The sequence below is a fragment of the Panthera leo genome, chromosome C1 (assembly GCF_018350215.1).
Source record: "Panthera leo isolate Ple1 chromosome C1, P.leo_Ple1_pat1.1, whole genome shotgun sequence".
NCBI classification, from domain to species: domain Eukaryota; kingdom Metazoa; phylum Chordata; class Mammalia; order Carnivora; family Felidae; genus Panthera; species Panthera leo.
The window spans coordinates 122,936,445-122,964,130 of NC_056686.1; the positions used below are offsets into that span (position 1 = coordinate 122,936,445).

At 34.6% G+C, this 27,686-nt stretch overlaps 1 protein-coding gene across 3 annotated transcripts in view; it reads left to right on the forward strand.

The window, feature by feature from the left end:
• SLC35F5 (solute carrier family 35 member F5) overlaps positions 1–27,686 on the forward strand; it is an 84,530-nt gene that overhangs the window by 15,891 nt on the left and 40,953 nt on the right. Inside the window, exons 8-18 of one of the 3 annotated variants that reach the window (XR_006205403.1) lie at positions 409–490; positions 1,096–1,183; positions 2,921–2,985; positions 4,919–5,023; positions 8,174–8,333; positions 12,738–12,828; positions 16,868–17,022; positions 17,538–17,631; positions 19,856–19,895; positions 23,135–23,239; positions 27,391–27,498. Coding sequence is in view for 1 of the 3 variants with exons in the window: in XM_042948511.1 (XP_042804445.1) it covers positions 409–490; positions 1,096–1,183; positions 2,921–2,985; positions 4,919–5,023; positions 8,174–8,333; positions 12,738–12,828; positions 16,868–17,022; positions 17,538–17,613 (822 nt within the window). In the remaining 2 variants the exon portion in view is untranslated. Of the gene's footprint in view, positions 1–408; positions 491–1,095; positions 1,184–2,920; positions 2,986–4,918; positions 5,024–8,173; positions 8,334–12,737; positions 12,829–16,867; positions 17,023–17,537; positions 17,632–19,855; positions 20,185–23,134; positions 23,240–27,390; positions 27,499–27,686 lie in introns of those variants that run through there. The other 2 variants (XR_006205404.1, XM_042948511.1) reach the window with 2 other exon arrangements.

Consider the following 27,686-nt stretch of genomic DNA (forward strand, 5'->3'; position numbering starts at 1 on the left):
CTCGTTGAGTAGATTTCTCATCATGCTGTATTTATCTGTACATATTTTAATATTGGAGAATTTCCCCAAATTCAAATTTGATTTAGATAAACTTTAATAGAATGCTAGAAGTGTTTGGATAAAGCAAATTTTAAAGTTGATACTCAGTTTTACCCTCATTAAAAAAAAAACTTGAATACTAATTTTAATGAGCTATTGTTAATTTCTTAAGGGAAGTTGAATAGCAACGATCTTAGATCTAATTGTAAATGCCCTCTTTTTTGAGCTTGTGATTTTTCAATAGAAAGCAACTTTTAAAGGCTCTTATGATAAAATATTTAGGGGGAGAAAAAAAAAGGAGGGTCCTATAAACTGTGACAGATGTAAGCATGTCATTCAATTGGGTTCACTTTGTTTCTTTGTCTTTAGTGGTTTCTGGCAAATTTGTCATATCAAGAAGCACTTTCGGACACACAGGTTGCTATAGTTAATATCTTGTCCTCAACCTCTGGTAAGAAATTTGTCTTCAAAATTTACATTATAACTTGAAACCTTTTTCTGTTATATGTGTATGTACATATACACACATTTTTATCTTATTACAAATTACATTCATTCTAATAATGCACATTAGTGTGTTGTAACTACATAAATGTTTGTAGTTTTATGCTGTGGCCTTGTACTGTTTACATTCCTTCGACTATGTTATGGCATTTTTTATATAACAACATATTAAAGTTTGATGGGCTGTTTTTTTTGTATTGTAGTTGTCATTCCTTTCACATATTCTTTCTGAAGATCTTTTTCTGGACCCTTTGGCTAAATGTAATTGCTTTTTTCAGAACCATAATTTACCCAATGAAAGATGTTTTATTTTAAAAATAGAATCACCTTCCAAATCTGGGAGAGAAAAAGTATTTTTGAAGCTGTAAAAATAACTTGAGCACACATGCTTGATTATGATGAGGTCATAATGTTACTCTGAATGCTCAATTTAACTCTTATTAGTTTAAAATAAGTAGGGTTATACTTAATCTGTATTGTTGAAATAAACATGATTTAGTTTAAAGGCTGCTTTCCACAGTATTAAAGCTGATGTATCTTTTTTCCCTGCAGGACTTTTTACCTTAATTCTTGCTGCAGTGTTTCCAAGTAACAGTGGAGATAGATTTACTCTTTCTAAACTACTAGCTGTAATTTTAAGGTAAGAATGTAACATAATAGCTAGTTAATTCTGCTTAAAAATATAATGTTTAAAATTTTTCTGTTAGTGACATAGGATAGTTTATATTATACTATGGCAAAGCAAGATGAGGATGAAAGAAGGGTTTATGTGGATATCATGCTATGCAGCCTTGGATCAGGTTCTTCTTTAGTTTTCTAAATGGTCCTGGGGAGAGTAACTGGAGGGAGGGACCCCAAAGCAGCTTTGGTTCCCATTCAAGTGAGGACAGACAGTATACTACTGTGTATTGTACTGATGTTTACATTTAACTTAATGTGGCACCTTAATCCTCATCACCTCCTAAGTTCCTGTTTCCTTCTCCTAAAACAAGTTCCTCTTTCTGTTTTGGTTTTGGGTTTTATATATCCTACTTCTAATAATCAAACGTGCAGTCTTCTCTGATTATTTCATCCTCACATGATCTTTCAGTTGTTTTCTGTATAAACCATCTGGCAGTTTTGAATTAGTGTGTAACATCAGTATTGTCAATAACTGTATTTAAATCTTTTATGTAACTTTGTGTATGTTTGTCTTGTCTTTTCTATGGGTTATAAACCTTTAAAGGCCAGAGCCTTGTTTGCTGCTTATTTGTGCCGCCTGCAGTGTAGCGTAGGGCTTTGCTTACTGACAGTACTCAACAAAGATGTATTGGTTTGATAAAGCTGTTGTCTTTATGAGAAAAAATCAGAAATCAGAGAAGAAAGTTGAATGATTTAATGAAGAGAGTAGTGTTTCTTAGCTGTCAGAGCTGGGTTTGAGTCAGAGCTTTGTTCTTTTTTCCTGTCAGTTTCCTTAAGCTCTCTGAGATAGTTTCCTAGGTGAGAACATGATGATCGTATTAGCCTCGTTTGAAAGTTTGGAGCCAGTGTATATAAAAAGCAATTATCACAGGGACTGAGGTACTTGGTAGTCACATACGTGGTAGCTCTTATTACGGTGTGTTTTTCTCTTTTAGCCATAACCGTGGTAGTTTTCAGGGGTAGGCCGGTTGACCCAACTAATTTATTATTTAGATGTTATGCCCACTAGAAGTTTATTATATTGCATTCATGATTAGCTAATGTTTTAGCTAAACCTATTCTTGTGTTAGGGGAATACAATATATTTGTATTGGGGAAGTAAATGAAGTTTAATTCGGTTGAATTTTTTGTCAATTTATAATTAATTTAATCGTTCAAATATTTAAGTATGGTTTTATTGTTAATTTAGGTTTTACCAATAGGCAGCATTTGTGCTACCGTTAGGTTTGTATGGGTATACTGTATGCATATCTTCAAAAACAAGTTTGGAAGAGGCTGAAAAGTTAGTTACTTCTTAACCAAAAGCAGTAGGTAGCATAGGAGGTAAGAATACTTACCTAGAAGCAGGCTACCGATAGATTCAGTCCTATCTGTGTGATTTGGTCAAGTTACTTCATATGTTTGTGTGTGAGTTTTCTCATGTGTAAAATGGTAATGGTAACAACAGTAATACCTTTATTATAAAGTAATTTGTACATTTTGCAAGAATTAAATGATTTAAATACAAGTATAGCATTTACACTGTCCTGTTATCATTGTTAAATATTATTAATTAAATCACTAAGTTCTTTGACAGTTTAAGTTTTGCTCAGTTTTGAGCATAGTCTTGATTACTTGTAAATAATTTTTATCTTCATTACTAGCCCTTTTAAGGAATGTATTATTTTGCTTATTAGTAATGCTCTTACTCTCACAGCATTGGAGGTGTTGTGCTGGTTAATTTGTCAGGGTCTGAAAAATCTGCTGGAAGAGATACAATAGGTAAGTAAGTACTTGACTCTGCATTCTTTCTGTTACAGTATACAAGACAGTTTGTACATATCAGTGTTTATGTCCTTGTGTGCATGTATGTGCATGTGCACACACACACACAGAGGGTGCGCACTAATGGGGCCTTTTTTTTTTTTAACGTTTTTTTGGAAATCATGTAAAAAAATTAAAAAATAGTTAATAGAATTCTCATATAGCCATCACTCAGATTCTCCGCTGTGTACATAGCTTCAGTATAGTTATAAAAATCAGGAATTAACATTGATTATAATTTAGTTAATTTGTATATCCTTTTCATATTTCACCATGTTTCCCATGAATGTTCTTTTTCTGGTCCAGCATCACTTGTTGCACTTAGTTGTCATGTCTCCTTAGTTTCCTTTAATCTAGAACTGTACCTCAGTCTTTTTTTTTTTTTTTTTTTCTTTTATAACCTTAACACTTTGAAAAGGATACTGTCCAGTTGTTTTGTGGTATGTTCCTCACTCTTGGTTTGTCTGATACTTCCTTATGGTTAAATTTATGTTGGGTATTTTTGATTAGAATGCCATGGAAGTGATATTGGAAGTGTCCTGATCGGTAAATCATATTAGATTCTGGCACATGGTGTTGTCCCATTAGTAGTGACTAATTTTAAGGTAGTGCCTGCCAGGATGCTCCAGTGTCAAGTTACTAACTTTTTTCTTTGCAACTAGTAAGCATCTTGTAGGGAGATACTTTGAGACTACGCACATACCATGTTTCTATTATACTTGCACCCACTAATTTTGTGGTTCACTCATGATTCTTGCCTGAAACATTTAGTGCTATGGTGAACACTCAGTTTCGATCTATTGTTTAGACTGAACAAAAACAAAGATAGTAGAACCCAGTTTTATGGCTTCCTTCTGGATACTTTGTTTAGATATTTGAAATTCATTGAATGGAACACTGCTTTCTAAACTATCCCTGGTTATTGCCCAGGCATAGTTCATGCCTTGAACTGCTTATGTCTTTCTCACCCTTGAACTGATAGCTATGCCTTGAACTATATCATTTCTTACCCAGAGCAGCTTTGTATATGTAAAACGATATATGTATTTGTTGTGTATGTGTGAGGTTTTATTGATAGACTTTTTTTGCTTTCTTAAAAAAGTTAAATTTTTAAAAAATAGATTCAATAAAACATTGGAATTTGGGATAATTAATTGAAGTATTAAATGTGGTCACTTGGCAGACAGCACATTAATTTAGCTGTTTTTAAAACTTAGTTAAATGTCTTTGAGAATGAGTTAATATTAAAGAGAATCAGCATTTATTATGCCCGTACTATACGCCATGTATTAGATATTTTAGAAAACATTAAAAAGTATGTTTGTACTTTTCAAGTTCTTGACTTTAATCATTACCTAGACTTACAAAATAAAAACACTAGAGAATAAAATAATATTACATTTAACCATGTAAATATTAAATTGTCTAAAATAGAAGACCAGGAGGATGGAAATTCAGTGGAGTAGGAGGAGGATGCTTTGTGGCAGATGTGGGACTTGAACAGGGCCTTGAAGATGGTAGTACAATATATACTAAAGATGATACATGACAGTGGGGAGGACTGTATAAGCAATGGCTTAACCATATTACACCAGACAGTGTCAGGTGTCAAACTGAAGTAGCATTTCAAAATTAAAAAAACAAATAGTTACTTCCATGGTTTTAACATTATGTGTGTTTGTATAGATCATTGGATGTTTGCACATGTGTTTGTTCACTCTTTAAACTGCTTCCTGAACTCCTGGAGGACATGGAGGGGGTGGGCTATACTTTATCTTTTCATATTTGTGTACTTCTTGAAATAGTATCTGACACCGTATTAGATTTTAAATAAGTGTGTGTTGAATGAATTAATGAAAAATGCATGAACTCATTATGTTGATTTTTACAGGTTCCATTTGGTCTCTTGTTGGAGCCATGCTCTATGCTGTCTATATTGTTATGATTAAGAGAAAAGTAGACAGAGAAGATAAGTTGGATATTCCAATGTTCTTTGGTAAGAATATGTTTAACCTGTGAGGCTATTTACTCTGAATGATTAGCTTAGGGTTTTGTTTTAGAGGGAATAAGGAAGCCTTTCTCTTTTCCTCCATATGATTCTTTAAAACCATCAGATTTTAAGGCTCATGAAGTCCAGTCTCAGTGTTTTTCTCATACCTTGCCCCGCATAACTGTGTACCTCTGACAGAAGGCCAGTTTCCTCAGTGTGAAGTAAAGAAAGAAATTCTTCCTAATGCCTTTTTTGCATTCATGTTTCAGCCTGTGAATCAGATATTTTCCTCATTGATAGGAAAGAATTATGCTATTACAAGCATGTGAGAGAATACCTGTTGTATTACACATTTTACCATTTTTGACTTTTTAGAAGCAAAGAATACTATTCTAGTCTATGTACTTTTCATTAAAACTCATGGGACACTTAAAGGCTTTCCATCTGCTCTTTAAGATATAGGCTTTTTTATGACATAGATTTTTCAAATTACCAAAATGTAGTTTCTGGCATCAGTTCTTAATTTTTGTAAATAAAATACTGAATATGAGAACTTATAAGTTCTCATTTGCCTGATATCAGCTGAGTAAAATAGTTGTGTTATCTGTCAGATATCTGTAGATATCTTCTAAAAGATATCTGAATATCAGTAGATTAAAAAAAGCCTGGATGAAAGTTCAAAGTACAGCTTATGGGGAATTAGGAGACCAGGAATATAGTTGTTATAATTTCATTTATTTCATACTCATCTGAGAAATAAGGAGATTGGACAGATGAGTAGCTTTCAAAATGATTTGCAGAGGATCCTGGGATGGGTGGGAGGAGGTGGAGTTGCATGTATGGTTCTGGTTCTTAGAGCCCTTTGTTGCTTCAGCTGGAACAGCTCTGTTTTCTTGGGCTTTTGCATTATAATTTGATTTGTAGAAAATATTTTTCTGCTAAGAAATGTTTGAATATCTTCACCTAAAGTTTAACAGAAACAAAACATTTGGAAAGCTACCAGACCAGGTGATCACTCAAGTTTAAGTATGGAATTCAATAAATATGCCTTAAATATGAAGGTAACTTTAATAATGTCTTATTTTAGGGTCATAGAAAATTCCACCTGGAATGGAATGAAATGCTAATATTTTCTGAGTGTGTGTTTTTTTTTTAAGATTGGCAATTTTCAGGAAAAATTGTTTAATTTATTCTTATTACATACAGACAAAAAAATCATATGTGATTTTTATATATCATATATGACATGATCTATAACACAATATTGATTTGATCTGGGCTTTATAATAGGCAGGACCAGAAAGAAGTTAGGATTGGGTTGTGGAGGGTTCTTTGGGGATGGAGATGTGAGCAGAGCATAACAGGGAACAGTGAGTGGATCTGTGCGATTGTGCTGGAAAGCCCACTTTAGGGAAGAACAGGAGGGTATACAGGCCAGATTCTGGAGGGTGGAAGCAATTGGGACCTTTGTTTTTAGGTTCAGAGGTTGGTAATACATGTGGGATTCCATAGACTTGATAGTCCAGGGACAGCAAAGTAGATTCGGTTTTTGATGATGCCAAATTTCGGTGTTTTGATTACGACAACTTCTTAATGTTGTGTAAGCTTTTCAGATCATGAGTCCCTTCTGTATGTGTGTCATTTTGTTTGTTTTTATTTTTATCACTAGATGTCTTAAATTGGGTATTCTAAAAGCAGGATATGAGACAGGAATTTCTTATGGGTGATTATTGAGGGGATGCTCTGCAGGGAAACCTGACAAGGGAGTAAGAAAAGCAGGATAGAGTAGGGGAAAGAACTGTTATGGTCTCAGTATAATTGAGGTTTGGCCCAGTTCATGGCATGTTGGGGCAGGAGATGGAGGGGGAAAGGAGCCGGTAATGTCTAGGTACTCCTCACAGACGTCCTCACAGACAGTAGGATTTCAGCCATGAGAGGAGCCTTGTGCATCCTCTATGGGTTAGTTGTGGGATGCAGACGGTGTGGTGATCACTTCTTGGGAAAATTTGGCTTGTTTGCTCTCCGAGACCATTCTTCAGAGGAGGCAGGTAACTGTGAATCTTTAGGAGCAGATAGAGACTAGGTGCTCCAGTCCTGTAAAGATTTAACTAGGCATCCGAAATACTAGCCTATTATTTAGCAACAAATATGAAATATATATTTACTATAACTTAACTTTGAAGAAAGCTCTATAGTTATCTAATGAATCTCATAGTGGATCTGCAATGTTAAACTGTATAGAAAGTGCGATAAAAATTACTATAAAATTGTAATTTTTTTCTTTACAGTCTTTGTATTCATAGGGACTCATAAACTTGCATTTCTATAATAACAATAATAGCTCACCTTTTACTAACTTTTTACTTTATGCTAGTACTATGCTGTATTTTGTAAGTGTTAATCTAATTCTCCCACTAACCTATTTAGATATGATTTTACACTCATGGATTGGAAAACTGAGGCTTCAAAGAGGTTCTGCATCTTGCACAAAGTTTACACTACTAGTGAATGGTAGAGCTGGGATTGGAACCCAGAGCAATTAGACTGCAGAGCACATACAGTCAACCACTAAATGTTACAGCCTTCCTTTATGAGTAGTCAGTCTGTCCTTAGTTCATATGTTGAGTAGCTATTTATGTAGGTATGTTCTCTCACCAACTAGTTTATAGGCTCCTGGAAGGCAAGAACCAAGAATGTATTGTTTTGGAAACTTCCTTCATTATTCCGAGCATGCCACAGGTGTTTTATACATAAATATGAGTTGAATCAGGGAGCAGCCATCAACTTCCTCATAATTTAGGCTGAATATCCATATACACACCATATACCAATTGTTTCTTTAAGTTTGAAGACACTAAATTATTGGTAGCTAAGGTTAGCAACCTTTCTTTCTGAATTAAGTAGTTTATTCCATAGGAATTGCTCCATGCAGTGAATAGTTGAACCTTGAAGATTCAGTGATCACCAGCTGCTAGTGTAGTTTTTTCTGGTGTTGAGTTGTCCATAGATATGAACCAAAGAAACACAAGTTCCAGTTAAGAAAACCAGTTAGAACTCTTTGTGTAAAATATAATGTTCTCTAATTATAGAGTTATAAGTTTGAAAATTTTAAATGAATCACAATTACTAACTTTTGTCTCTTTTATACATATTTAGGTTTTGTAGGTCTGTTTAATCTGCTGCTCTTATGGCCAGGTTTCTTTTTACTTCATTATACTGGATTTGAGGACTTTGAGTTTCCCAATAAAGTAGTATTAATGTGCATTATCATTAATGGCCTTATTGGAACGGTTCTCTCAGAGTTCCTGTGGTTGTGGTATGTACTATTTATTACACTATCATTTATTAGTTACCAGTTTATGGACTTTGGGATAGATTAAGTATTTTATATTTCTTCTGTCTTTTGATGGTTCCTCCTGTGCACCTTCCCACCCCGCACACTTCACAAATTTAATAAAGTAACTCTACTAGAGCAAGAACTTTGTCTTTTAACTTCTGTGCACCCATTGTGTAGAGTATTACCTTGCACATAGAATGAGCTCAACAAATATTTGTTGAATAAATTTCTGATGAACATAAATGATCTACATTTGTAAAAGTGTTTTAAAGGTAGAATGTTATATAAATGAAAGGTGCCATTACCTAATGGACATCTAAACTTACGAGGTTTATATTCTAAATATGAATAACATGAGTTCTGAGTGAGAATCTAGGGAGCTTTGCTTATTTAGGAGACTTTGGAATGTCTGGTTGTTCATAGATGCTTTTTGTTTTTTTATTCTTAGGGCTTTTCGTGTAAGTGAGCCAGATGTGTAACCCTAAACCTCAATTAATTTGGAATGATAATATGCTTTGAAATGTTATAATACCAAGTATGTTGATATGTCATAATGATCCTAAAATAGTTTGAAGACAATATTATGTGTGGTGTTTAAGAAATCTTTCAGATATAGAGCTTGATACTTAGTCCTGTTTCCATCTAATAGGAACTGAAAAAAAAAAACAACAACAACAACAACACAAATTGTACCTAAACTCCTAAAAGGAATTTTTTATTATATGCTAGTTAAGACTACTAACTAGTTTTCCCTTGCAAAAGACTACAACAAAAGTAGCCTTTTCCATGGATTTCCTTAATGCTTTGCCTGTACTTTCCCCCTTCCTCAATTAAGGAAATTTCTCTGTTTTCTTGATAGTCTCCCACACTCCCTTTCATTTGTAGTACTGAAAGATTAACTTTCATTTGTAGTAATTTATGTATTTAAATTCCTTTGCTGATCTAAAACTCTTTGATATCAGAATCCATTTACTCATTCATTCTTCCATCTTTCATTGCATGTATTTTAGGTGCGCATCAAAGAGAGTTATGTATTTTATTTCCTAGATTATATATCATATATTCTCTTTCATCCTATTCTTTTCTATCAGTTTTGGTATTTCTTTTGTCTCATTTCTCTTGCCTCTCTCTACTCTTGGGTCTGGACAGGTAGAATTACTTACTCTGGTAGAGTTTTGGTTGAACTCAGTTGAGTCGTGAAGAATTGTTGATCTTCAGCCATTTTTTACTGCAATTTAAATAATTATGTGTACTTAACTATATTTCAATACAAGTTCATGTTTTCTAGTTCTTTAAGTTTAGTTTAAGTTAGAAAATTTCAAAGCAAATGAATATATTTCAAAGCAATAATTAGATTTTTCTTTGGGTGTTGGCTAGAGAAAGCGTTTAGTATGATGCTTATTACATTAAGACTCATAGTAAACATGGACTGTGCCACCTGTAAGTATTAAAATGCTCATTCTTTATTGAGAGCTTTATTTTTAATAAACATATACAATAGAGTTTTATTATGTTTAGCAGAATTTGATGTAGGTTCTGGAGGATGATCAAGCATGACATGTAATTTCTCTATGTGAGTTTTTTAGTTGCTCCCTTGGAGAAACTTTACATTTAAATAAATAATAACATGTTTTGAAATTTTTTTAATATAACTTTTTTAGAATGAAAAGAGTAATTCATGCAAAGGTATACAAAAGGGTGTACAATGAAAAGGAAATCCTATTATCTCTTTTTCACTCCAAATCTCCATTCCTTTCTTTCATAGACAACCACTGTTAACTACTAAGCCTTCTACAAATTTTTCTGTACATGCAGAAGGGTGTGTCAGTCTCCTAATTACCACCCCCCACTCCAACAAATTGTTTTATTTTTAAGACACAAATGGGAGCATACTATAGATAGTGTTCTGTACTTTGGTTTTTTTTCACAGATTATCTTATAAGTCTTCACATATCAGCACTTGGGTTCAGTTCATTTTTTAAAGCCTGTGTATAGTTCTAATACATTATGTTTCAATCCATTATGTAACATAATAAGTAGAATATAATGTATGTTACTGGTTCCTTATTGAGAGGCATTTTAAGTTTCCATTCCTTTACTTTGTAAATAAAATAGCGTTGAATATTCTCCTATATGTCTTTGGGTATATATGTAAGCATTCTATAGGATAAATATCTGTAAGTGGAAAAGACTGAGTCAATTATAGGGACTTTAGATTTTGATAGAGAATTGCAATGTCATTCTCCACAGAGGAAACACAACTTATATTCCCAGCTGTGTATATGTGAGTATTGATATATGAATATATGAGTATTGTTGAATAGTTAAACTATACAAAGTCATATATTATGATAAAAGCTATATTTATCCTTACCTAGAATGGATTTTTCAGGATCTCAAGAAGGTTTATTTTTCAGATACACTCTAATACTTGAGTGTTTAGAGTACTAATGATAACAACTCAGTAGCAGCAAACCAGTCAGTGAAGAAACAAACATATCCCTTATACTCTGGGTGTTCTTGGCAACAAAACAAGTATAAGAAACATGTCTCTCTATATTTTACCTTTTTTTAAATTATAAGAAAATAGACATTTCTCAGAAGTCATAATTTGCATGTATAATGATTCCCTTCTTTGGGAGAAGCAGGGTTATTGTATGTTTAACTGTAAATGGAACAGTAAACTTCAGTGTACATAATCAAGGGCTGAGTAGTAAACTACAGATTTAAAAGTATGGTTGTGAACTTTTTTTTGTAAATTAAAGATGTGTTCTTGTCCCTCATTGTTTATTTTTTAAAAATTGAGGTGTACTGTAAAGCGCATATACTGTACCATTTGTATTAGATGTTGAATGGTAGCACCTAGTTCTCTGTCTCAGCATTTCCCAGAGTGTGCCCCTGAAATGATAAAAGATGATAAAAGGATTCAACCATCAGCCAAATTAGGAAAAGGCAGTATAAGTCAAATAGTTTTCTTTTTCTATATTTATTTTGAGAGAGAGAGCATGCACATGCAAGCACAGGCAGTGGAGGGTCAGTGGAAGACAGAGAGAATCCTAAGCAGGCTCTGTGCTCTGTGCTAAGCTTGATCTTATGACAGTGAGATCATGACATCAGCTGAAATCAAGATTCAGATGTTTAACCAACTTAGCCACCCAGGCACCCCAAATAGTTTCCTTTTTAATACTTCATCTCAGACTCTTTATGATAGTACTTTGTGTTACAAATCTCTAAGTACATATGCTGCATTAAAAAAGAAAAAATTGACCTCCTGAACTGTCTTTTCACAGAGCAGCTAGCTCATAAGTAGTGGGAACCACTAGTACTTGAGTTCTCTTTCCTGCATTAAGAACTAATGGTATAGCCTCTAGTGAATATGTTGAGTGACACTTTATCAAGATAGCCTCTTCTATTGCAGGATAGCATTATTAATACTAACATATACTGAGCTAGAATTTACTAACCTAGAATTTCCATGGGTCTGTAAGTCACAATTACATGCATTACAGTTTTATCTTGGCTTGTAATTTCTTTTTTTTTCTTTTTTTCTTTTTTAAAGTAACCTCTGCCTGCAATGTGGGGCTCAAACTCATGACCCTGAGATCAAGAATCTCATGTTCTACTGACTGAGCCAGCCAGGCGCTCTGTTTTCTTTTCATACAAATTATTAGTCTGTATAAATGGCTTATCTATTTGGTATAATGCTTTCTTTCATTTTTTTTTTTCTTTCAACTAAACAAAATCATGTGCAGATTGCTATTTCAAAATTTGATACCAACATTGGTAGTTCAAGGGGAAAATAAAGTGAAGAGCTTAAGTTTGGTTAGGACATTTGCTAGAAAAATGGAAAGCAATAAGGAAGTACATTAAAAAATAACCAGTCCTTTTCAATGCTGAGCCAAACCAAAAGAACAACACAGGTCAGAAGACTATTTTAGTTTTCATGAGGGTGAGATATTTTTGGTTTGGTGAAAGACTCACGTGTTGGCTTATCACTTTCTTAGAAGTCTGTGGTGTGAAGTGTTGTCCTGCAGTTTAATAAAGCTGTTTCCTTTGTTAGCTAAGTATTGTCATTACAAAACTATGAGAACTCTTTCAGCAATTTTATTAAAAATGTTAATGAAATAGAAGCTATGCATCCAAATTGAATAATATCTGTAAGCAGATCTGGAAAACGCCATAAAGTACTTTGAAAGTTTTATTCTTACGTATTTGGATTTTTAGTATTTGAAGGTAAACTTTAAGAATCTTTCTAGTTGCTTTATTGTGTCTGAGTCTGTCCTAAGCTTTTGTTTTTGCTCCTGATCTCTCATGTCCATATTTCGTTTGGTTGTTTTACTTTTCTAATATGGAAACATGTATTTTCTTCTTTTTCCTTTTTAGGGGCTGCTTTCTTACCTCATCGTTGATAGGCACACTTGCACTAAGCCTTACAATACCTCTGTCCATAATAGCTGACATGTGTATGCGAAAGGTAAGACACACTATTTATTAGATATTTTAGATGTAGTTTTAAAACAGAGACAGTGAAAGTTAGGGCACATGATTAAATGTCTCAAGGTGCTTTACTACATAGAGATATATAAAAAATACCAAAGAAATGGATAATCTCTTGCATTTTTAGCTTTTCAATTTTTTTTTTCTTAATTTCTTAGTGAAGAACAAACAGTATCTTTATATGTAGTTCTCCAGTTTTAGAGCTGATTATTGCATGTTTTCTTTGGTAAGTCAGTGGTATAGAATAGAAAATGGGATATATCTTATTATATAATTAGTGGTGTTTTGATTTCTAAGATAAATTCCAAAGTTTCTTTAATAGTGTGATACTATTATCAGTCTGAGCAACAGGAATAATGTTTCTCAGCAAATGCTCATTTCTGTCTGGTTCAGGAGGGGCAAGTGCTCTGTTCCTCTTCTGTGATGTCCTGGTCTGGATGCAGGGACCTTTATGATGAACATTGGCAATGATAACATCACAGAAAAGAGAATACCTTGTAACAGCCCGAAGGGAGGAGTTTCTTTAGTGCTTTTGGGGGTAAGGGGGAGAAAGGCATGCCATATATATTCAACTAAAAGATGTAGTGTAGTCATTTATCAGTTCAGTGTTTGTAAAACTTTGAACTCCAGGTATTAAGTAACAAAATTGCGTGTGTGTGTGTGTGTGTGTGTGTGTGTGTGTGTGTGTGTGTGGTTTGGTTTAATACAATTTGAAGAGGGAATACTTGAAAGCCCTAAGGCTTATAATGTGTAGAAATTATAATCAAAGTTTTAAAGATATTTTTTTTTAGATCTTTGTGCAGTTTTTAGGATAAAGGCAAAATACTCTCAGTGATATGTATTTTCTTTATTTAAAAAACGGTTCTGTTGCTGATACTTTGTTTCATGGCTCAGTAAATTCTTGCTTATTTGTCATGGTTATTAACAGAGTTTCACCTTAATTTAGGTTATCTTCTATATCATGCATTTTCAAAGAGCAAGAATATTGTAACATATACATAACACTAAAGTTATACATCATTAGATTCTTTATAGGTTTAAATAATATCCAGGTCCTTCCACATCTCAGGATCTTGAATATCAACCAAAATTGCTCTAGTGAAACTAGGGGAGTGCTGTATAAGAGGATTTTGGTAGACTACTATGTAAATGAGCTTTTCTGTACTGATATTTTGAAAATATCAGCTTTTGCTGATTTGAAAAATAAAAATTGAAGGTTAATTTTAGGATTTTTAAAACACTGTCACAGGGGATCTAATTTTATTTAATGAGTATGTAATTTATGGATTCAGATATTTTAAGATGAGGGCAAAACATAAGGAAAATGAAGATAAATGATTGATTGATTAGAAAAACATAACCAGTCTTTTCTCGATTGTCTTCACATCTCGAATTGGACAGCCAGTTAAATGAGTTGGCTGGGCCTCCAGTGAGAATCAAGGGTAGGAAGATACTTTCTAGAAAAAGTGGCAGGGTGTCCCAGAACTGTAATAGAAACAGGAGAACTCTACTTTCATGTTTTTTTTTTTTTTAATTCTAATAAGCAACTATTTATATATAGTTTCTGAAATTTCAGCATTTATCAATATTTTTTATTGTGCTTAAAATAAATTATTTAAACCTATTTATAATTGATATTTTGTATGATAGGAAGCATCTCTGCTAGTATTCACATTTATATCCAGATATGGTCAGGTTTAGACAGTAATGTAGACAATTTTTTGTCATTGTCTTCATTTTATTTTATTTATTTTTAATTTTTTAATGTTGTTATTTATTTTTGAGAGAGAGAGAGGGCAAGCAGGGGAGGAGCAGAGAGAGAGGGAAACACAGAATCCTAAGCAGGCTTCAGGCTCTGAGCTGTCAGCACAGAGCCCAACGTGGGGCTTGAACTCACAAACCACGAGATCATGACCTGAGCCGAAGTTGGACACTCAACTGACTTGAGTCACCCGGGCACCCCTCAGTGTCTTCATTTTAAAATGCTGTCTTCATAGCTTGTTGGAAATAAAATCAGAACTTTTTTATTATGTGGCAACACATAAATAACTGCATTGTTACAGGTGAACTTTGCTTTTAAAGGTCAAGTAGGGTTCTACCCACCTTTACAAAGTTTACTTTTACTCAGTTGTAAAATAGGGTTTTAGCTGAATATTCATGAAATCACTCTTATCTACTATATCTATATCTTTAACTTTCATTAGTCATAAGTTTTCATACTTCTTCTGGTCTTGGGTCATTTAAATATGTCGTGGCTTTTCTAGATTATTAATATTCTGGCAAATATTCCAAGAATATGTTTTGCCAAAAATTTGATAGCATTGTGAAGGCTTTTTAGTATCTCTTACTGACTGCTCTTTCCTGGGTATTCTTAGGCTCACAGCCTGTGTGTGTATCTGCAAGCAGGACATGCATATTAAAAGTTGTCAGTGATTATTCTTGCATTATGCATTGTGAGTCCTTCATAAAAAATATTCTCACAAAACCCCTTTGCTCTAATGGTGCTGTGAACTGGAGTAGTATATGTTTCCCACCAGAGGGAGTCTTGCTTATGATTCTAAACTGCACTTTTTTTTTTTTTAATACTTACAGAGAACAAGCACAGTTTTTCTTATTTTAAAGATAGGAGTTACTATTTTCATCAGTATGTTGAAAGCAAATCACACCACTGGGTTGCAGCTGAGTCTCAATCAGTGCAGCCTTCTTTGACAATTGGTTTTGATTCTTAGTTGAATCTAGATGGTAGAGGTAAACTAATGAAGGGAAAGATTTTTCTTCACTTTATGGCATCTCATTATCTTCAATTTTCTTGACAACCCTGATAAAATGATGGATTGGAGGCTCAACCTTGATGATATCTGATGGGCTTTTCACCCCTGAGGCCCTGCTTGCTGCTGTCTTCTCTGGCTCACGTTTCTTAGTAAAAGTGTTCTTGTTTGTTGTCTTTAGTGTACTTAAGCCATGATTTCGTTTTGGAATTTTTTTCATTTGTTACTACATAATCAAATTATTTTAAGAGTAAGCAGGAGAATTTGTTGCAAATTTTTAAAAAAATTTTTTTAATGTTTATTTATTTTGAGAGAGAGACTGAGAGTGAGCAGCAGAGGGACAGAGAGAGAGGGAGACATAGAATCCAAAACAGGCTACAGGCTCTGAGCTGTTAGCACAGAGCTCAACGGGGGGCTCGAACCCACGAACTGTGAGATGATGACCTGAGCAGAAGTCGGACGCTTAACTGACAGAGCCACCCAGGTGCCCCTGTTGCAAACTGTTAATTAAAGGTTTGCACAAGTTGCACTTAAGGGTTTTTGGTGCTGTCTTTGGGAAGGAATGGTAACATAGCACAATGTATCACAACATATTATAGCATAGTTTTTTAAAATGTGAGTTTTTGGAGCACCTGGCTGGCTCGGTTGAGTGTCTAACTCTTGATTTCAGCTCAGGTCATGATCCCAGTGTCATGGGATTGATCCCCCATGTCAGGTTCCACACTGAACCTGGATTCTCTTTCTCCCTGTGCCACTCAACCCTGCTTGTGCTCTCTCTCTCTCTCTCTCTCTCTCTCTCTCCATCTGTAAAATAAAAAAGTAAAAATAAAAATGTGAGTTTTTGAAGGTGACTTCAAAACTGAAGGGAGGATCTACTTGAGGATCGGCAGTAATCAGTACAGGAAAAAAATGGGCAATGTGTTGTAGAAGACAAAGCTAAATGGTTCGTAATTCTGCTCTCAGATGTGCTATGCCTAATACAGGAAAAGCATGCCTTCTGGCTTTCCTAGGCCATTTTCCAAGCAAGACATGTTTTTGTTGGTAATTTAAGCAAGTGGAATCATATGCTGAAGTTCTGAATCCTCATATTTAATAATATACTTAATATATTATTAATGCTAAGTATTATCTTCTTGGTGTTTTGACTTATTCCTGCAGATTTTCATAAATGGAAAACTTATTTTAAAGAATAAAGTTGTCTTAATGATAATGGTGGATTGTTTTTATTTTTCTATCTTTTATTTTTAGGTGCAGTTTTCTTGGTTATTTTTTGCAGGCGCGATCCCTGTATTTTTTTCATTTTTTATTGTAACTCTCCTCTGCCATTATAATAATTGGGATCCTGTGATGGTGGGAATCAGAAGAATTTTTGCCTTTATATGCAGAAAACATCGTATTCAGAGGTATATTTGGTTCCAGTATAAGTTTTTGAAAATATAATCCTTGCTAATTAAACTGGAAATCGTATCATGCTGGACTAATTTGTAGACACTTTGTGAAGAATTACTGAAAGATTATAATTTTATATGTACTATGCCACATAAAATTAAAATAAGTTGTTTAGATCCTTTGTGTGGTAAGATAGTTTCTTCACAACTACTTTAAAAAATATTTTGATTTATAGGTAAAACCAAAGTGCTTACTGTTTTGCTGTGATGAATTTAAATGTAGAAAACTTTCATTGGTGTGAACAAAATTTAAATAAAATATGATAACACTGCTCCAAATATCTTTCTTTTTTAAGAGAGAAAGATTTTTACATCCTACTATAAAAAGAACTTGGGGCATGTTGTTGGGAAGTCTTGCCTTAGTCTTAGTGTTGACCTCACAGCTTCAGCCAGTAGAATAGATAATTTTTAAGGGCTCCTTTCCATTCAAAAGCTTTCCTTAACTATTGCCTTAAAAACATTTTTTTAAGGGTTCCAGAAGACAGTGAACAGTGCGAGAGTCTCATTCCTATGCACGGTGTTTCTCAGGAGGACGGAGCTAGTTAGCTGTTGTCTGTAGTCCAGGTTTGTATGTTAGCTAGTATTCGTGCTGAATAAGGTTCTTTATTCCTGTAATCTCAAATACTGTCTAGAGGGTAAGGGAGTCAAGCTCTGGACCCATACTGCCTGGGTTCCAATTCTAGCTTCTCTGTGCACTAGCTGTGTGACCTTATACAAGGTTCTTCACCTGTCTGTGCCTCAGTTTTCTTATTTGTGAAGTGGGGTTGTGGTAGTCCCTCCTCTCTCATAAGATTACTGGGAATATTAAATACTTGGTAAGATTTAAAGTGTGCAATAGTGCCTGACTCAAATTAAGTGATCCCAAGTTCAACTATTACTTTTATTCACGCTAAGGATCATAATTTTATTTAATAATACATGTTAGAAAAATGTTTTTCCTCTAGTATAAAAGTAAGAAAAAATATATTAATTTGGTGTATATCCAGTCTTTTCTCTGTATGTCTGTGTGTGTTGTCTACAACTGGCATAGTGTATATCCTGATTCTCTGACTATGCTTTTTCAATTAATGTTTCAAGAACATTTCCCCATTTTTAAAAAATTGTAAGAAATACTATCTTTTATATTTCTGACAAGACAGATGAGTACGTGGTATTTTTATCTTTCACTGCATCAATGCTTGAAATAAATCTAACATATATTTTTGGCAGCTATAAAAGTAGTTATGTACTTATTTAGAATGAGAAATTACAGTAAATTACTGAAATTCTGCAGATTCAGGTCCCTTTCTTCTTAAGATAACCTGAGGCAGTTTATATTGAAATGTTTCCTGACTCAGCTGGGCTTCCCCTCCTCACTTAGAACATTTAACAACTCCTGTCAACTCCTTGCACTCAAATTGGCCTTTGAAGGTTAAGTGTCATCATCTTTGTGGCAGATACACCTCTAACCTAGGGCTAAGTGTCTTGGTCTTGTGTTTTCCTTTGGTCATTTTGTATTCCAGCTTTTACTGTTACAATGGTCACCCATGCACATAGTTGAGAGAGTTCGAGTTCTAGTTCTACGAGATTGCTCGTACAGAGCAGCTGCCGCCTGCCCTGCCCACCTGCTTCTGCTCTCCCGCTCTAAGAAGTCAACGTTAAACTCGTCAGTTGTTTTGACCCCCCTCTTCCCCCCCTCCCCCCACCCCACCTCACACACTGTCTTCAAGTACCACACTTATACTTCTGTTTCTTGATTTCTCTGTTTTAGGCATCTTCAGTTGATGTTCCCACTTTGGTAGATGAGGATAGATTACATTCAAGTTTCATCCTCCTCTCTCCCCACCCCACTTGCCTGCTTTTCCACCACCTCCTCATCCCAGTGTACTTATTGTATAATTATGGATAGATTTGTAAGCAGTGTTTGCATGGTCATGGTGATGTAAATGTTACTTTTACCTGAGTCATGGTGGATTGTGCTTGGCATTTCCACAGTCCAGAGACCCTTTGTTACACTTTTAGAGAATACACCTCACATTTTCTCTGGGGATAGAGAAGGGGCACTTGACCAGCTGTAAAAAGTAAGGCAGGACATTTGAATGTCTAACTGCTTTTTCTATAAACCGTGCCAGTCTTTCTGTTTTAGCTGTTTCTTCACTCCTCCTTTTAGAGATACCTGCTTCGCTGTTGTTTTCTAGTCTCTGCTCTTCCCTTTGTCCATGTGACTTTTTCCTTAAGAAAAATCCCTTTATTTTCTTTTTACTGAGGTTTTGGCAGCAAAGTAGAACCAAATATGTTTACTTACCATCTTTAAATTTTAAAAAGTACATATAGTTATTTTTTAAAGCTTTGTAGTGCTGTAACGTACGCACTCTTTCCCTACTGTGTGTGCATTATTCCCATGGTCACACTCATGCTCCCCCACCCCCACCCCAGGCAAGGACTCAGTAAATTTGGGAGTGAGAACTGGATAAGAGGAGATAGTGAAGACGGACCTCGGCAGAGTGTAAGGGAAAGGTGTGGCAGGAGTCTTTGTTGCATCGGGGTAATGGTGGGTATGCCATGAGTCAAACTGTCACCACATGATCTGTAAGCAGTGTTGGCCTTAGACACTGCTGTGGAACTCACTCCCATGTGCTTTTAGTGCTCACCTCCAGTTCCAGTATCCAGTTGTTAAGTGTAATAAACTGTGTTTGTTATATATTTCAATGTTAAGATAATTTGCTTTTTACAGTATAAACTGTAAAAATTAAAGCTATGACAGCTATAATCTAATGATGATTTTGTGTTTGTTTGTTTTTATTTTTAGCTTGATAATGGAACATTATGCAGCGAAGAGACAATCCCTGGCAAGTTTTTGTAGAAAATGTTTCAGTGCCTAGTCTGAAAAATAACAGTTTCAGTTCTTTGGAACTCTAAAATATATTTTCCTCATACCTGTTTTCTTCATTTCATAATGAAGTACTTTGCTATGTAGCTGTGTACATATCACCACAGTTATAGGAAGTTCCAGTCCACAGTCCCGCTAAAAGACCAACCTGCCTTACACATCTCAAGGAATTCAGCTGATGAAATAATTTGAACTAATCAAGGAATAAAATTCTGATGTTCTGGAGACTTTATTTTCACATTATTTGTTAAACACTGGGCTATATTATGAAAATGTTTTCAAGAAATCATTTAAGTATATAGATCAGTGTTTCTTACAGATAAAATGATAAAATAAGCTGCCTATAATAGGTATGGATTATACTTTTAAGTTTCGTAGAATATTGCAAATTAACAACACAGAAAAATGTTTAATTTTATGCAAGTGTGTCCATGCAAATTTAGTGGGACTTTAAAGAGAATCAATCTTTGAGAAAAATCTGGTTCACTCACACTACATATGCTGTATTACCCTTTCATAGCATTAGGTGCCTTGTATTTTAAATCTGTGACAAACTATGACAAATTTTTAAAGGGGAAGTATTATTGTAAAATGAAGAATTATGTATTTCTAAAGGCTGTATTGCTGTAAATTTAATTGATAAAGCTCTGCTTAATTTAGAGTTTTGAAGAAATATTCTCTCTTCAATTAAGACATTTTCATAATGGAATGATTTAAATTGAAGTGATGAAGAGTATTATTGAAATAAAATGTTTATATATATGTACTTGCGTGCTACAGATCTATGAATTGGTTTCTGATTTTTTTTTTCATATATGTGCCAGATTACTCTAGAACTGGATGTCTCTTAAATAATTCTAGTTTTCCGAAATAAATGTTTAATGGTTAAACATTTTACCTTGTTTGTTAAGAAGGTAAAAAAAAAATACTTTAAAAATTCCATTTGAATTTTTCCGCTACCAAGCTTAAGTTAAATATAAAATACTCCTAATTACAACTCTTAAATTTGAGTTTTATATGTACTTACTTTGCAACTGCCCCTGTTCACTGCAGACGTCAGTGAATGAACAGGTGTCTCAGGATTCATCTAGACTTTTGATGAATCACCCATTTCCTTTTCAAGTTTTGTGAAAATAGTTCATTTCTCTTCAAAATTTCCTAACAGATCTGATTTTTAAAATTCTCTTTGCAGTGTTTGGCTTCAGTTTGTGTTATTCACACTTTTAAAGTTGTTTTGGTGTTACCATAAGTCTAAAATGGAGTTTAACCATCTTTTTGCTTGTCCTGAGATCTTTTATATTAGCTTAAAAGATTGTTTATGACGTTAAATTTAAAAAACAAATGGTTGTTCTCCTATTTAGTGCCACCAATAATTCTTGTAAAGCTAAAAGTAGTATTGATTTTGTTACTGTGACCCAGGGTAAAGGCATTGTAAAGAATATGGACCTATAATGAATTTTTGAAAAAAATATTTATTTAGTTTTGGGAGAGTGCAAGTGGGGGAGGGCGGGGAGAGGGGGACAGAGGATCCTAAGTGGGCTTTGTGCTGACAGGCTGACAAGCAGCGAGTCTGATGTAGGCTCGAACTCATGAACTGCGAGATCGTGTCCTGAGATGGCCGAAGGTGGACACTCAACCAACTGAGCCACCCAGGTGCCCCTGCCTATTTTTTTTAAGTAGGCTCCATGCCCAACATGGGGCTTGAACTCATGACCCTGACATCAAGAGTTGGATGCTTTACCGACCAAGCCAGCCAGGCTAAGGAATTTTTTCTTAAAAAGAAATTAATGAAGTAACATTTCATTTGCTCAAGCTTCAGTTGAGGTTTATTATCTAGATACCTTTACTTTCTGTTTTTTTCTGTTTTGTCACCAATACCTTCAACAAATTACAGGGTAAAATCGTTGAAACAGTGAAGGCAGAATTCAAAATTTAAATTATTCTGTAAAAATGGTAGGAAATGAGGTTGAACTTAGAATTTTTTGGGTTTTCTTATGCTCTGTGTTCACATGTCTTACAGATCATGCGTTGTCACTCAAGGACTCAGTAATAAGCCTTAGTTAGCATGCTGGTTAGACTTCCACTAGGCTACTATGTTTTGTTTTTTGTTTTGTTTTGTTTTTTGTAATTTAAGAACAACCTCTTTAGAAGGAAGCATCATTAAATCAGTTAACTGAAAGTACGAATTATTGCTGCTTCACTCATCTACCTATTACCTTTTCTCTCAGGTGTTGTCTGAATGATTTTTTTGTTTGAATACTGCAGCCACAAAGAGTGAGCAGTTGGGGACTTCCTTTCTGCACCTTTGTAGTCAAGGGTTCATCTGCTCAAAAAATAAAGTTGTGGATTACTTCCATTCTGTGATTTCCCAGACATGTAGGTCCAAGGCCCTCAGATTGCAGCAGCCTAATTGCAGGCCTCTGCAAATGTTGGCAGGGTTACATTCTAGTAACTGCTCCTGTTCTCCCTCTGTTAGAGCAGTACTGGTCCACAGTTCTATTTTTCTGAATCCAGAGACCACATGGAGCAGGGGCGCCTGGATGGCTCAGTCGGTTGAATGTTTGACTTTAGATTTCAGCTCAAGTTGTTATCTCAAGGTTTGTGGGATTGAGCCCCTCGTCCCCGGCTCTGCACTGAGTGTGGAACCTCCTTGGGATTCATTCCCTCTCTCCCTCTCCTCTCTCTCTCTCTCTCTCTCTCTCTCTCTCTCTCTCTCTCTCTCTCTGTCTTTCTCTTTCCCCGCCCCTTCCCTGCTCACACGCTCTCTCTCTAAAATAAGAAAAATTAAAGTAAAAGACAAAATAGGGATTTCTGATTCCTTCTTTCAGTCTTGGACTTTTCTTCCTATATGTAATTTAAATCTCACTCTTAAATGTTTCAAATTATGACCTTATGTTTGATGAACATCAGACTCTGAATTGAAACAAAACTGAAAAATGAAGCAGCCATACAAGTGCTTCGATGAATGCTTGTTGGAGCTCATAGAAGCCATTAGCTGTAGGTGATACACCTATACTTGAAATAAATTTTGAATTTTTAAGAAGTTGATATATTGGCTTCTATCAGCCTGGCTTAGTTAATTCCTTACATTAAACTGATTTTCCTCTGGTAGCTGATGAATAAAGTTTATTGTTTCTATAGAAGTGAACTCACAAGGTTAAATGTTAATGTTCTCAAAGGAATACTGCCTTGTTGCAGGAAGAATGCTAATATCCCATTATGGTCGTTCATGCAGAGCTGACTTGCGGTTGCAAGGTATTACTTCTCTGGAAGCTAAGGGTTTTCGGATGTCAGTGTGGTAAGGTATGTAAGCACTAATCTTCAGTGTGCTGGTTGAAGAAACAAAGTATCTGGAAAGAAGAATAAAGTAGGAATTAATTAGAAAATATTTTTTTCCAGAATCATATTAGCAAATAAATGAAATGTTATTTTTATTTTAAGCAATTCTAGTTGTTATAATTCTTCATTTCTCCCTGCTTTCCTTTTGAAATATTCTTTATTACTGAATAATATTTTAGGAAGAATTCACAGAAATAATTAGTATTTGTGACATCTGCAGATTTAATTTCTATTTTGTAATGGTGATGTGACTAATACGAGATTTTCAGTTTACAGAATTTGAAGTTAGGGTTCTATTTTAATATGTCATGTACCAAAAGTTTCATTTAGATAAATTGAGATATACTTTTTGCATAGACTTGCAATTTTTAGACACCCCCCCCCCCATTTCCTTATTTTAATATTATCAGCTTTATCGGTGTACACAAATTTTGTTTTGTAGTTCATGTACTGTATTTACACAGGTAATCTCCCTTTAAATCTTTAAATAAACTGGGGACACAGATGAGTTCATTATAAATTAGAAGCAAATAATGACTTGGGAATTCACTGTTACATTGACATGAAGCTTTTCTGTTTTGCTGTCAGACATAATGATTGCATGATAATTGAAATGTTTATTTTAACTTTAAGTCTTATTTAGATTACCTTATTTTCATTCTGATTTTTGGTTATCTAGAAAAATTGTGGTTTATCTGTTTTAAAAACTAAGCACCACTTTAATGTCATTGCATTTAAAACAATGTTTTCTGGTAAAATTGTTCATGTGCAACATATGTTATTAGAATCTCAACAATGAAATCATTGACATATATTTAAGGAAAAGTTACGTGGGGAAACTAGTACTCTGGTTAGGCATATTTGCTGAAATGCTAAAAATATCTAATGAGAACATTTTGAGTTTTCAGTAAGATGAATGTGAATTTGAGTTGGGAATTTGCAGTGGGGAAGTACTCACATGAAGACATTCCCTTCATGATATTTCAAAGTTGGAAAAGAAATATTTCAAAATTGGAACTTTTAAAGAAACTTTTAACAAGGAATATCATGAACTTTTTAGTTTTTAATTTTACGTATTGTTTCATTCTTAGGAGTTAACTTTTATTAACTTTAACTTAGATCCTATATACTAAGCCTTCAGTATTTCTTTACTTGGTCTCTCTCTCTCTCTCTCTTATTTTTTTTAAGTGTTTATTTATTTTGAGAGAGAGAGAGAGAGAGTACACTAGCAGGGGAGTGGCGCAGAGAGAGAGAGAGAGAGAGAGAGAGAAAGAGAGAGAATCCCAAGCAGGCTCCACACTGTCAGTACAGAGCCCAGTGGGGGCTCCATCTCACAAATTGTGAGATCCTGACCTGAACCAAGATCAAGAGTTGGACACTTAACCAACTGAGCCATCCAGTCACCCCTTTACTTGGCTTTTCTATAATTAGTTTTAATGAGAACAAGTAATTAAATAAGATCAGTCAGGCAAGAGTACTTATTAATTTCAGCGGGTCCTTGAAAGGCAGGCAGATTTGTTTCAAGAGTCTTACTTTTTGACACAAGGTCAAAACAGTTCTTTAGAATCTTACTACCAGTATTTGCTTATTTGAAATAGCTTTCACATTTTTTTCTTAGGAAAAAAATCAGTGTCAGTTAAACCATGTAACATCAAAATAGAATTTTGTTGAAGGCTATCCTTGTCTTACTCTGGTATAAAGTATAGTAATACATTTTGTGTGTGGTAGCTTAGTGTAAGATTATACTTTAATATACATTCTCCAAGGAAAGCTTATAAGAGACAACATGCTAGAGAGCCGTGGCTCTCACTGCACGTGCATCAGCATCACCTGCAGGGCTTGCTGGATGCCCCCCCCACCCCCCACCAGGGCCCATTCAGTAGGTCTGGGAGAAGGCCTGGGAATTTGCATTTCTAACAAGTTTCCAAGGAATGCCCTGGTACTGGTCCCAAGACCACACTTTGTAGATACCCTGAGGAAAGGGCATTAACTCTGAAGTTGGATTCTCCCTGTTCCTATTAGCAATCTAATTTGGGGGCAATTATTTAATCTGAAATATGATAGTGAAGTCAGAAGTGCCCAGCCCCATGTGCCTGGGTGCTTGATAAATGCTGACTTCCTTGATTAGTGCCCCATCACTCTTCTCAAGTGAACACTGAGGAGTGACATCAATGCCCTCTAAGTTCCTCCCCAGGTCCCAAATCCTGTGATTCTAAAAGTTCTCTAGTTCAAGCGAGAATGCCAAACAACGTAAGTGTGTGTGGTGCTTGAGGGAGTAGTAATAGCAGTAATACTGCTTAGACCATAGTTCTGTTTTGCTTTTGTTAGGGCTTAGCAAGTGGACTCAAAAGCTTTCAGTCAGATTTATAAAGCAACATTGCAGAAGTTAAATTCCAGCACAGTCTGCATCCAAGACTGTTTTATGGAGCCTGAGTATATCAGATAAATGTGCTAACTTTTCTAAGTGACCGGCCTTATTAGAGTCTCACTACATTGCCTCCTCTAACACATGTTTAAAATATGTAGTTTTCATTACTTGCTTGGCTTCTAGATGGCATTAAATAAGCTGCGAAACAAATCCAAGCTAAAATTGTGAGCACATGATTTTTATAGCATGAAATTATTCAATGTTTTATTTAAAAGTAGTCACTAGTGTATTCAGTATTGTGAATTTATAATCTTAAAAATTGGGATGCTAATAATACCAGGGTAAGGTACTGTTAGATTTTTGCATCTTTTAATTCCATCTTGTTAAAATAATCACAGCCAGGGTCCTTTTGCTTTCTCCCCACCATCATAATCTGCTATACCATAAATATGGAGATGAGTACATGTAATAAAAAGCTTGTGTAACTAATTGGTTGGGGTTTGGAGACATCAGTGGAACTTGAATAAAGCATTTGCATCTGTCCAGAATGGTCTCCTCAAACAACTGACTGCTGGGCGTCTGCAGGATGAGCCCCAAGGGCAGCATGGGTTGGGAGGTTTTCCCCACACAGTGGATACTGCAGCTGCATTTGAAATACCTACTTTTGAAAACCTGAGTGAAAGAGGCTAGACAGAATGTAGACATAGCATTGAAAATGCTAATGCCTTTTATTATATGACATGAAATATGAGATAATGGCAAAAAGATGTCAAGATACAATGTAAGGTCAAGTTCAACTAGTATACTCTAAAGTGGGTCTTAATATTCAGATTAGTGTTAATATTCAGATACTTGTGTGAAGCCAGGTATGTGTACTTATTTAGTTTTCTTTATAGTAATTCTGGCAAATTCTTGTGCAGATTTGTTTTACATCCGTGATACTTCCCATACTAAAATTTTATAGTATATTCGTAATCCCCTTAGGCAGGTAAATTAAAGCTGAAGTTATTGAGTGTCAGCATACTGTGATTTATATTTTTATATAAGGCAAGAGTGCATCATTCTGATAAAGTGGCAGCGTTTTAATTTTATATGATAGGTCTGTATTAAGTAATCGGGAGCAGTGTTCAAATACTCCCTGGGAAGTAGTAGTATAGAAGTAATTTTCTATAAAAGTCAGCTTCAATTACCAGACCCGGAAGGCCAGATGTAATGAAAGAGTACTTTAGAAAGATGAAATGTTTATGATAAATTAAGGACATACTTTTTTAGGTATGTTTTTCTTGGTGCGGATAATTTAATGCAGATTTTTACCTGAAATTTGTTATTATAAACTTGATAATTTTATTTATCTATTTAATAATATTTTAAGATCCTGGAGTATTTTTAAATTTAAACATAATTATAAAATCAAATCTAATTATTATGTTACTAATTCTGGTATAATTTTGGGCCAAAACTATCCTGGTTTTGAAGGCCATTTGAAACACTGCTTATTTTTATGCTATATTATTTGGGGAAGATTATAGACTACAAATAGTCTAATGTAAAATATGAATGATTTCTTTTAATTCATTTTTTTGTAAAATCATTTACACTTATAGTATCTATTTTCTATTTCAGTAAAAATACATAAAAAGTTCAGGTCTGTCTTGTGCAAACAAGCATTTGATTTCTAAAGCTTCCTTTTATTAAAACATTTCCACTCCATCATTCTTTCATATCTGAATCTCTAAATGTGTCTCAGGTATTTGATCAAGCAGATCTCCCTGTGGAACTCGGTTCAGCGTGGAGAGACCAAACATGAAGCAGAGTGAGTGGCATCTTATGGTGAGGTCTAAAGCCAACATAAAAGGTGAAATTTTTTAATCAAATCACTTTTAGGAAGGTTCCCTGTAGGAGAGATCTACATTCCATCCCATGAATAAGCCCTTCCAGTGAGTTTTTTTTCCATAGTTAGAACAGCTATTTTATTGAGTATAACAGAGTCAGGGTTCCACCAATAAAACAAAAACTACCCTTGAGTATTTTAAACAGAATTTA